The sequence below is a fragment of the Lonchura striata genome, chromosome 10 (genome assembly GCF_046129695.1).
Source record: "Lonchura striata isolate bLonStr1 chromosome 10, bLonStr1.mat, whole genome shotgun sequence".
Taxonomy (NCBI): Eukaryota; Metazoa; Chordata; class Aves; order Passeriformes; family Estrildidae; genus Lonchura; species Lonchura striata.
The window spans coordinates 3,228,607-3,240,926 of record NC_134612.1 but is presented as its reverse complement, the minus strand read 5'-3'; the positions used below and the strand labels follow the sequence as shown (position 1 = coordinate 3,240,926).

At 42.1% G+C, this 12,320-nt stretch overlaps 1 protein-coding gene across 2 annotated transcripts in view; it reads right to left on the bottom strand.

Moving 5' to 3' along the window:
• Window positions 1-12,320, bottom strand: part of ARHGEF4 (Rho guanine nucleotide exchange factor 4) — a 232,888-nt gene that overhangs the window by 98,412 nt on the left and 122,156 nt on the right. Inside the window, exon 1 of one of the 2 annotated variants that reach the window (XM_077785565.1) lies at window positions 8,715-9,016. The exons of the other annotated variant lie outside the window; for it this stretch is intronic. Within the exon in view, the coding sequence (XP_077641691.1) occupies window positions 8,715-8,904 (190 nt within the window). The 5' untranslated portion in view covers window positions 8,905-9,016. Of the gene's footprint in view, window positions 1-8,714; window positions 9,017-12,320 lie in introns of those variants that run through there. 2 annotated transcript variants of the gene reach the window in all.

The following is a 12,320-nucleotide window of genomic DNA, read 5'->3' as shown; positions in this document are numbered from 1 at the left end:
GTGACCTCGAGCTGACACACAGCTCTGCTCAGGGAGAGCGCCCTGAGAGAGTCAGCAGGAGCTGAGCCAACCCAATGCTTCAAACAACAGCTCCAGCATCCAGACTGATATTCTCCTATCCAGGGCACTCTGGATTGTCAGAAACTGTGACAGTTTCCACACAGCCACACAGCAGGGTCTGCACAGGAGCCCCACGAGCAGCTTGGCTGGTGTAGGGCTGGGAACAGCCCAGTGCCTCACTCTGGGATCGCTCACCAGCCTGCAGCTCCTGCTGTCACCTCCCAGCTGGGACCAGCTCACCTCTCAACACTGCACGAGTGTATTTTTTGGACAAACCCTGACCTGGCCACTTGAGCACACAGGGCTGCTGGCTCATGTGATTCTCCAGAGCTGCACTGTGTCCCAGACCAGGGACAGTGTCACAGAGTGTGGTCACTTCCTTTGATGTCTTAAGGAGCTGGAGCAGAGGCTAGAGGAGATCAGAGGAATAAAGTGGAGATTTATTAAAGAGTTTTCAAAGGCCACACCCCAGCAGGACTGGAGCCACAGTCGTGGCTGTGCCCAGATGGCTCCAAGGTGGGAGCAAAAGAGGGCTTGGACATGAGATCTCACATATTTATGGTTTTAGTCCATTTGCATATAGGAGTTAACTGCCCAATTAATAGCTTCAAATTATGAAGTTTCATACTCCTTGCTTGCTTGCTCATCCTCCTCTTTTCATGTTGTTCATGCTTTGGGCTTGAAGTTTGAAGAGATTTTCCATGAGTGTCCAGCTAGAATAGGATTGTTTTGTCTCTACCACCCTGTGAAAGGATCCTAATAACACTTAATATAAAGCTAAAAGCTGCACAACAAAATAGAACAGAAAAACTTAAAACCCAAGGTATCACCCTAAGGGCCAGCAAGGGAAGTCACAGCACAGGAACAGCTCCAGCAGCCCTTGGGTTCAGCAGGTGAGACTGATTCTCACTGCCTGCTGCACCTTCCTGCTACAGCTGAGCCTTCAGTTCCCAAATAGTTCAGGTTGGGTTTGTTTAGATTCAGTGATTATGCAGACAGCTTCTCCTCCTTTGAACACATATGTGCCTTGACACTTGTAAAGATCCCTGCAAGAGGGAGCAGAATAACATTACAGGGAGGAGAGTACTGTTAATGAACAGCTCCAAGAGCAGGGAGCTGTGGCCAGAAGGTGCACAGGGCCTGCTTGTGGTGTTCCTTTGCCTCTTAGAACACTCCATGAGCTGCAGTTTCCAAATGCCAAGTCTGTCTCTTTGCACATAGACCCCAGTAGAGATCGTGGTTCATAACGAGCTGAGCACTTTTCACACCTGGCCTGGAAAGGTTCCACTGGCCAAGGAAGAGCAGAGTAGCTGAATCCCACCCATTCCAACAGATCATTTTGTGTTAACACTGAATCTCCTAGGTCCTTTTTTCTGCCTTTTTAGGGACACTTCAATTAAAAAAAAAAAAACAAACCAAAAAAACAACAACAAAAAACTAACTCATGGAAACTATTTCCATTAGCCAAAAGGGAAACTCTTGCAATTTCACTCCCACATAGAAATAAATCTCTGCCAGCTGTTTTGAACACATCATTAGTCTTATCTTCCTTTATTCTCAACATGAAGCACTCCAATGCCATTATAATTATTTTTTTTTAAAAGAAAATAAATTTGTTAAAAAAAATCAGTGTTCTGCATTTACCTCATGTTCCTGACACAAACACTTCTTTTTCAAGTTATTTTATAAATACTCATATATAATTTACCTTCCAAAGCAAGAGGATGGTACCATATACCTTAACAGTATACTTGAAATGGATTTCAAATTATTACTTAGGCATTTATCAAATCCTTTAAGAAGGGTACTGAAAGAAATCTTACCCATTTGTAGACAAAAAAAAAATGTAGAGCCAACACCTAGAAATGCTTGGTTTTGAGAAACCTCACTAAAGAATGTTCTAAACTTAATTAATTAATAACCTTGTGTGTGTATGCATATATTTATATCTGTGCATGTACGTATGTATATATATATATATATATATATATGTATACATTCAGTTAAACATGAGGTAAAATATAATTCAACAGAGTATATTCAAGGAGGATATTCCAAACAATTGTGTACTCCTCTGCCTTTAGCACTTGATTTCCCTCCTATTCTACAGCCACTTGCCAGCCTTCACCCTGCTGGAGGCACAGAACACAGGAATCAGCTGCACTTGAGGTGATGCATTAGAGCATCCATAAGCACTCCCTGGGATACAGCACAACTTGGAAATGGTTCAATTACTCCAGCAAAGCAATTCCTCTGTACTCCATGGCAAAAATTAAAAAAATAATGTTTATTTGAGCCCTTCTGAGCCAACATCATAGTCTAGGGAATATCTTGCTCCTTGACTAGCAGGGACTGAGAATAACAGCAGCAAAGCTCTCTACCTGTTTAGGCAAATACACCCCGAGGGATATTTGTAGTAAGAGCTGCCAACACTTGGATGTTCACACAATGTAATCCAAGACAGTTAACCAGGGGCAAAGCATGTTCCTATCAGCTTACACCCAGGCTACTGTCTCGCTTTCATGTGCAGACACACCACTTGTAGGAGCAGTTTTTTAGAGTGGCACAGCCACTGAAGGCACTCAGTATCCAAGAAGACAGCTCATCTTGAGACTCTGGGCTGCTCAGACCAATGTCCTGTGCAGTCCAGCACACTCAGCTCATCCCTGGCACTTTTAAGCAAATCACTGAACTAGTTAGTTGGTTTAGCAAACATCAGGCCACAAAAGGATTGTGAGATGAGACAGGATTCTAATTAAATTAGAAGCCTCCACAGATAATTACTGACACTCAGAAGAAGGCTATATTTCTCTAATCCTTCAAAGACACTTCTCATGATCCAGAAGAATTGGAGAACAAGACCTTAGTAGGGAATAAGCTTAGTTACAGACAAGTGTAGTAATTTAAAGGCTACATCCCAATGGCAAAGGACAGGCAGGATTGTTTTCTACATTTTTTAACCCAACTAACTGCTGAGCAGCCATGGCAAAGTTGCATCTTGTGTAGGCAGCAAATACACATTCTCTGTGACCACTGGGCATAGACACTATTTGCCAGCACATGCTTTAATCTAATTTTGCTGCTTTTTTTACCTACATGAACTAGACCCAGATGACACAAATGAAAAGGTATGGTCAAGTTTCTGCCAGCCTTTGGGTGTTTGCCTAAAGGTAGAGAAGAAAGGAAGGGTCAGGCAAGCTTCCATGGCACCACCTCATTCCCCTTTCCTTTACTCTCTTGGACTATGCTAGTTTCCTGCTGCAAGAGCTGTGAGGCTGCCAGTATTGAAATCAGGTGGCTTAAAGCTGTTTCACATCCATGCAGAAAAATAACAGCAATTGAAGCTGGGATATGTCCCAGAGAAGTGCTGGTCTGAAAGACTACTCTAAAGGTAACAATCTTTGAGAAAATACAGCCTTAGAAGTTGTCATATTCCTCAGCAAAGGGAATAGTGGTCACAATCTAAATGTTCTTCATGGGAGTTGTTTTGAAAGCAGAGAAGGCAAAAGATGAAGATGGTGTACCTGTGACACCTGGGGAAGTATCACAGGCAGTGTTCTAAAGATTTATCTTTCCCTGCTGCAAACACAGCATCAGCAAAGATGGGAATGTTTATTTCTGATAGTCACAGGTGCTAATCTGTGCCTCACAGGGACATGAGAATAAACATTTACTCCTTTTCAAACAACACAAAAAAATCTTAAGGGAAAATCAACTAGAACCACCCCCAATACATTAACATGTAATTAGAACTCCAAAGTAGCTGAACTTACAAAATCTGGTTCTGCTGCAAACAGAGGTACAGAAACATGATTAGACATCCTACCTATATTAACACTATTTTTATTCCCTTTAATGGAAAAGCGTGATACTAGAGGATACTTTTCACTGGAAAAAAAAAAACATTTCTGTAAGCGTACTATATGTGTTAGGTGGCCAAGTTTACACACATTTAGCATTGACTGAGATTCCCTTTACTGGAATGAACTCGACCACTTAATATAGATGCCCTCACTATTTGAATGGGATGCCAAATCACAGTTCAGCAGCACTCAACACTATTTGGAGGATGTCTTTTCAACTAAGTATTTACTTATGCTTTAGGGCAGCTCACTAGCTTGACTAAGAGATGTTCATCTTGTAATTCATCCTCAAAAGTTCAGGATTGCCCTTAGGTTTAACCTTACCATACCAGTCACCATTACAGAGTAATCTACATAGAGAGAAAAACCCAAGTTAATTTAGCATGGATTATTGTTTGTTTGTTCTTAAATCCATTGCTTATTTGCTCTGAAGATGAGTGGAAGTTATTCTGGCAGGTGACACGGGATATATGAGGGAACACATAGGACATGTTAGAGTGCAAGCAATGAATCCAGCTGAAATATCCTAGCTCAGGATTTGCCAAGGTAAGGGTGCAACACAACCTCAGGATGCTGCACTGGATGCTCTGAGGCACTCACTTTTTTCCTCCCTACCCTCCTTTGGATGCATTCTGAAGCAATTTGAACCTTAAATCAATCTCCCTTTGTGTGACCTCTAACTCTTGCTGACTGAGTGACCCTAGAGAAAGAAGGATAAGTGGAATTATGCACTGCAGTCCATGAACACAACTGAAGACATCAGTACCAAAAAGACAGGGCTAGGGGAAGGAAAAGGAAAAAGAAAAGGATCAAAAGAAAATCTCTTGCCAAACAAGAAAGACGCAAAGCATTCGCCACAGCTCTATTAGTGGCTCTCTCATCAACCACAACAATGAAATGAATGACTTGGAAAAAACCTTCCTAAAAAAAACTATTTTCTTTTTAAGCTCTGAATGAGGAAAAAAAAACCTCCACACCCATGCTTCGTGTTTTCTTGTTTGTTTAAAGGCCACATTCCCAAGGGCAGTAGATGAGCATATCTGCATATTAGGAGCCACAAATCTGTGCAGAGGCGCACTGAAGTGGAGCCTGTACAATTAAATTGCTACATATGCACAAGTACACAGAGGATCCCAGGGAAACTATGGCAACCACTAGTCCTCCAGGTTGTCATTCCCCCTTTGTCCCTACCTTTCTTTGCTCTTCCAGTCCTTCCCAACTTGGACAAGAAAAAGAATAAACAGAAGTTTTAATGAGGTTGGGATTGGATCTGCAACAAAGGAGTTGGAAAGGCAAAGAGAGCTGAATCTGGAAACATCCTAAAGGAAAAACTTTTCAGTAGAGTTGTACAGCAGTGATGAATGGGATGCAGGCAGCCCTGAGGTACAAAGTCCTGCCTAGGAAACCAGGGTTAGAGCACCCAGAGTGCCACTGAATCACTTGCTAGAATAGTCACAATGACTTTTAATCTGGATGCCTTATGGGGTTTTGGCCAGCTGAGATACTGACAGCCTGATTTTCAGAATTGCTGAGACACCCCAGCTCCCAGTCCTTCTTTCACAGGAAACCTGGCAAACACTGCTCGTAAGTATTTAAAAATAGCAAGGACACTGTCCAAGTATCAAACTATACCTTTTTATCAATCCTAAATCATGCTTTGAAAGTCTTTTGGGCCCTCTGTGAGGGTTACTGATGCTTGCAAAGTCCTCTGGCATTCTCAAATGGAGAGCCTGGTAGAAGAGTAAAGCATTCCTTATTTTCATGTTTATATTTAGCTTCAGGGAGAAGCGCCTTCTCATGTAAGGTAGTGTTTACTGACATTCAGACCAGAAATGCCACCGATACTAAAAAATGGTAGATTTTTTTTCACTTCTTACAAGCCTTACATGTGGGTTTTTTGTAGTTGTATTTCAAGCAGCATTTGCACAAAAGTTTATGCTGTAACAACAGGTCTTTTCTCTTTCAACTGTCACATTTAGCTTCCCCTCTTGATCAATATATTACAACAAGGTCAACTCCAAAAAAAGGAATTGTATACTTCATTACTGATTACAGAAGAAGATAACAAACCAAAGACAGTTTTTGCTTCTGTGAACCTCAGAAAACTCTGTATTTTCTACATGGGATGTCAATTTGTATTTCTGAAATCACACGCTGTCAAACGTATGCATACATAAACACACATCTCTGTCTTTTCACTTCCTTGGAATCTAAATTATCTAAAAGGAAAACTCCAGTGGATGCATTCCATACCTCCCACCTTCTTCTCACCTCCACATTTCAGTCATTTAAATCTGTCTTATTTCTCATCTTCCTTGAAGTCTTGGACAGCAACAGACTTAGTATAAAGATCCCTACAGAATAGGTGATGTACACACAGGGAAAAAAGCAAAACCCTCTCTGCCAAGTCCACCTATGCAGCCTTAAGGAAATGCAGAATCCCTTTCAAACAGGGAAAGGGGCTGGCTCATCCCTCAGACCTTTTTTAATGTAACTTCATAGTGTTGCCATACAGCCTGTACTCTTTTTTTCCCCCCCAACTCCTTGATGTATCACACAGAAAGATGCTGGAGGCTCCCTGCTCTTCTGAGGAGAGGACATTGCCACGTATTTTAGCTATTGCTTCTCTCATGCATTGCCAGCTGCTACTGCTCCTGCTGGGTTTTTTTTTCTTGGGTTTGCTGTTTGGGATTTTGTGGTTGATTTAAACAGTGTATTAAATTGTACCATTCAAAAATGTTTAGCACAAGCTTTAAAGAAATCCTGCCTCATTCCTCAGACAGGCAATTGACAGTGGTGGAGAGGAGCAGTTCTGCCACAACTTCCTAAATTTAAGCCAAAGAAGAATTCAAACAGAGAAGAACCAAAACAAAATAAATTTCTCCTAGTGATCCATTTCTCTCAAAGTTTAATCCTAATTCTGACCTCAAGTGTGTTACTAGTTAGAGACAAACAGCTCAGAAATCCTTTGCATGTGAAAAGACACCTACCACAGAGGCAGCAAGGAGTCCGAAATGAAGTGATCTGCTTTTATTATTCTATTTATCTATCAATACTGTAATTATGAAACTTAATTTGTTTTTTCCCTGTCCTCAGTCTGGCTCCATACCATTTTCTGTTCCATTTCTTCACATCTCTGTATTTCCTGCTAAATGCATGTAGCATCCACAAAATGACACCATGCTCACAGCCTTGGGAGCTAGACTATTGTGAAAATGAAAGAGCATTTAGAAAAACAGACTTAATGTCAGACCTGCCTTTGCTATCAACCTCACTTCTTTTGTATCACTGTACAGCACTTGTTTCAAGTGACCTGATTAAGCCCAAGAATGCTTCCAGGGAGGGCAGCTGACAGCAAACCCTGTGACACCGAGGGGATGGAGCCACTGCTGCAACCCCCACTCTGAGCAGGAGTTTGCAGAACCACCCTGTGCCAGACTTACTCCATGCCAACGCCAGAGCATGCTGGGGTTAACTTGCACTCCCAGTTACAAGAGAAAACAGCCAGCAAATGGTACTGAGAATGCAAAAGCACACCATCTTGTACTTGCAGCCCAGGTCTTTCCCCAAAACACAACACTACTGGTTTTTTTTCTTCCTGTCCCTGGACTCTCAGGTTGTCCTGTAGGTGGTTAGTGCTTCTGGCCACCTAGAAGGTGTGCTGTGCAGGCTGGAACATCAGGGAGACTGGCCACCCTGCTGTAGCCCTTCCCTGTATGGTTGTGCAGTTAGTCACACTTCAGCAGAGACTCCAGAGCTGCAATGGAGAATTTATTAAACAGCTCCGAATCTACAGTAGCAGATGGAATGATAAAACCTTTCAATAATTAAAAGTACACACAACTAAAGCAGATTACACAGAACTGAATTCTTCCCAAACCTTGATTCTAGCTGGTAGCACTGGGTATTCTTACTAAGGAAATGGTAGTCACTGGTGGCCTTGAAGGCACTTGTCTGAATTTATCTAAGAGAGGAACTAATTTACTGCAGCTCTATTAAAAATCTCTCTAAACAGCAACAGCTGAACAGCTCAGCAGTCATTGGCCATTAACATCACTGCCAGGATCCTTTGCTAGGATCAGTTGGGAATGAGAAAGCTTCTTTACTATGCTTGCAGTTCAAACATTCAAACCCTAACCAGGCTCATCAGTAACTAAAAACCAGAATGCCAAATCCAGACAGGTCCATGCTACATGAGCACACCTCCAAACTCTCTGGTTCAGAAAGACATTAAATAATGGATGGGAAAGCAAAAACCAAACTTGAGCAGCTGGCTCAGGAACTGCCTTTCCCTCCTTCAGTGCACAGCAGTGCAACCCTACCTAGCTCTCATCTGCTGCACAGCACTCGCCTGGGTATTTTCTAGAGGCAGTGATACTCTCTCCACTGGAATTTACACAGAGAAATATCAACTCTAACATTCAGCTCTATGTGATTAAGCTGAAATGAGAAATGTTCCAATAGGCAAGGACAGCTTTAATCAGGTAGAAGCCTACACCCTGTTTCCAAAGCCATTAAAAACCTATTTCTTCCCTCCTGACTTAAGAAGTCTATTACGGGTCTGTGTTGTTTTGGTTTAGGTTTAAGTCTGCAGAGCGTATAGCTAGCAAATGCTGAATTCTTTGGTTATCTCTCCAGACTAAGATGCTCCATTTCCAAATTATATACTTTTTCCAGAAGGTTTGGTTTGGTTTCTCAAGGTCAGTGCAATATCATAGAGCAGATTAAAAAAATTAAAAAAAAAAAAAAAAAAAGGAGGGGGAAAGGAAAAGGAAGAGAAGAGCCCCTTACCTGTGGCAGAGTGCAGACTCTCCAAGCTCCAGTACCTGGACAGGACTCCTCTCATGCCACCACCACCACCACACACCACCCCGCTGCTGTCTGAGTCGGAGCCCGGGGAGAGCCCGGAGCTGCCGCTGCTGCTGCAGTTCTCGGCACTGTGTGCCCCGCTGGACTCACTGGGGCACTGCTGGGTCCTCATGCGGGCAGGCGAGAGGGGGAGCCGGGGGCTCTGCGGGGCAGCGGTGGGGCAGCGCTCTGCGGAGCTCTCGCAGGGCAGCGGGACCTGGCAGCGCCGGCTGAGCACTGGGCTGGATCCCGAGGCTCCTCTCCGCTCGCCTCGATGCATCCTGACATCATAGGGGTCCGCCAAGGAGGCTCCCTCCCTCTGTGGCAGCTCCGCCGCTCTCAGCCGCAGCTCCCAGCAGCTGATTTTTATTAAAGCCGATTTCAAGGCATTAAGGAAGCAAGGGGTGAGACAGAGATCTCTCCTCCTAATTTAGCAGAACTGTCAGATTAAAAATAAATAAGTGGAAATAGTAGAATTTCATGCATTTTAAAAATGCCCGAGCGAGAGAGACCTTGTGTCATCTGCTTCCCCTGAGAACTCAGAAAGGATTTAACATATAAACTAATCATGTTTAGAACTGGCTGTGGCTGCTGCTATTAAAAAACTATTTTTGTAAGTACTTGGAAAAAAGAATTCAAAATGAAATTAAAGCCAGAAAAACACAGATTGAGATGTGGGGAGATTGCAGCTGGGAGTTTTGAAAAATCATTTAGCATCCACTCCCAGACTGCCGACCTGGTATGATCCCTATTTCCATGTGTAACCTCTGTAAGAAACCTCAGTCCCAACTGAAACAGCATCACTGACTCATTTACTAGAAAGTTTTATATTCTCATTACCTAACAAGAGATTACCTATAAGAAGGATCCTGAAAAAACACCAGTTTCCTGGGAATGCAGAAATACCTGTGTACTTTACCAGCAGCTTTGAGGCACCACAGAGATTTTGTAATAAAGGACATTCCTGGGCTGCCACTATGCTCAAAGACCTTGCAGATAGCAGATTTGTCAAGCTATCAAAATAATTTATGAGTAGCCACATGGTTCATACCCCGTGCAGCAGAAAAGAATGTAAGAACAGAACTATCTTGATTCAGTGTGGAATTACCCAGGCCAGGTGAAAGTTTGGCCAGGTGAAAATTCAGCCAGGTGAGACTGCAAATAGGGGCTGGACCAAAGCAAAGGAGGAGATCAGCTCTCTCAGCACATCTGGGAGAGGGACAGACACCCACATGTGGGCCACAAAGGAAAACCCCACACTGCTCCTGTCGCAGAGAGAGTGAACATGGCTGCAGACACCCAACTCCAAACCCAGGAGCCCAATTTCACACAAGAACGGAAAACGCTCATTTAACAATTTGTATGTAAGGTGGCTCTTTGCAAAGTAAATAAGGCTATCACAGCTTGTTCCAATACAGACTCCTTTGAGTTTGCCTCACTATCCATCGTGCAGTAGCAGAGTAACTTCAGTTCAATAAGACTTCTGGTTTACTGAGTATTTCCTAAAAGCAAAAACAATGTTGCACTCCATCACTGGAAAATATCACAAAGCATCCAATAATGCTGAACCAACTTAAATATTTCAGCTATTCTTGAAAAGAACAGTCTCTGTAGCAGTAAAAAAAAAAAAAACAACCAAAACAAAACAAAACAAAAAAAACCAAAAAAAAACCAAAAACAAAAAGAAAAACAAAACAAACAACAAACCCATTTCTAGTAATCTGCAACAAAATAATTCCTTCAATTATCTTCTGAATGAACCAAAATGTCTAACACTTCCTAACTTCCTAACAGAGAAATGGAAATATGTTCTCAATTTGACTGCAGTAGACTTTTCTGCATTGATCTGATTCTTCTAGAACTGCCTGCATTCAAGTATGACTGGAGAGAAACTCCTCTTGATCACAATAATGAGGGGAAGATAAATTAAACATTGACAAGAAAGGTGAATGCAGCTGTTCTGTGGATTTGGAGAACAGGGCATTGAGAAGAAGTCAGTACAGCTCTTCAGACAGCAAAGGTGCTAAAGAGAGGTTACAATTCCTAGTTATCCTTATGTATGTATGTGTTGTAGGTATGCATTGGAGAAGAATTTTCTAATAGAATGGAAAGAAGAAAAATTCTACACAGCCAAATTGTGGAAAGCAAAATTTTGTTAGAGTTCAAGACTGCAACCCATCATAGAGGGGTTCCACTGACTACAGATTTTTTTGTTGTTGTTGTAAAATCTACATGGAGATTTTCCTCTGTGACATTAGAGAGAGAATTTATCAGAAGTTGAAGCAGCAGTAACTGACTCCAACTAAAAGTTAAGAATCTCACTGCAGAGCTTGTAAAGATAGTCAATCTAGCCTTGAACAACTTGATCCTAAATATCTGCTGGATTTTTTAGCCTCTGCTGAGTTCTCCTGTAATCTTGTAGCTTTGAACAGTGATTACCAGAATCATTCAGGATTTCCTAGGACTTTCTTCTCTCTTTGCCCCACAGAAGGTTTTTATTGGTATGCTAAATCTTTCACCTCAGTAGCTAATACACACAATCCCACTCAACTTGCTAAAACAAATTTCCATGAACTCAGCCACTACCAGGCCTTGCTTTTAAGACTGGATGAAACCCTTTGGGTGATCATATTATCAAAGACCTCACAGAGGGCAAATGTTTGTGGCTGTGGTTAAACAGAACGAAGACTGACATAGTGGGTCTAATCTTTCTGTGATTAAGAGACAAAGTGAAAAGTGTACAGCAGGCAACGTGATTATTTTTTAGCCACTTAAATTCAGTTATACTCTTCTAGTTAATGGGGATGGAACAGACATTTCATGGTACAGCTACCATGATACACTTCTGGGAACTTGCCTACCACTTTCTGCAAGAGCTAAAATGACAAAAATGGAATAAATAACTCAGCTTGCTATTTTGCTGAACTACAGGACTGCTAAATATTTATAAGACATAAAGAAGTCCTGTTATTGAGCTAATATTTTCCCTCTTGAACAGATTTCTCCAGTGGCTGTCAAACATCTTCACATTAACTGTTGCCAAGTGTGAGTTTAACAGCACATCTATAGCTGGGAAAAGAAGATGAAAGTTGTCCACATGATGTTGAGTAAACAAACAGTCCCTTTGCCTCTGAGAAATACTTTCCACTACACCAGGGAGGCCAGAGGATAACTCAGTATCACTAAGTGGTCACTGTTTTCCAGACTATCCACAAAAGATTCAGCTCTTGAGAACTTGGCTCGCCTATTCTTGTTGCAGGATTTCCAAGGCCACCAGTGTGTTCCTCATCAGCACACATCAGTCACAGGGAATTCATGCCTCTCTGCTTGGCACAACCAACCACAGCTCTGTGGTCTAACTCCAGGGCATCTCTTGTAGACATCTGATAGCAGAAAATTCAAAGATCTGAGGCTGTTCTAATCTGACAAAACACATGGAAAGTTGCCAAAAAGATTTGGTCTGCATTTAGATAATGATTTAAAATAATACAGATATGAGATTGGTTCTAGCACAGCTACAAACCTATCTTGTAATACACAGGTTGCAGG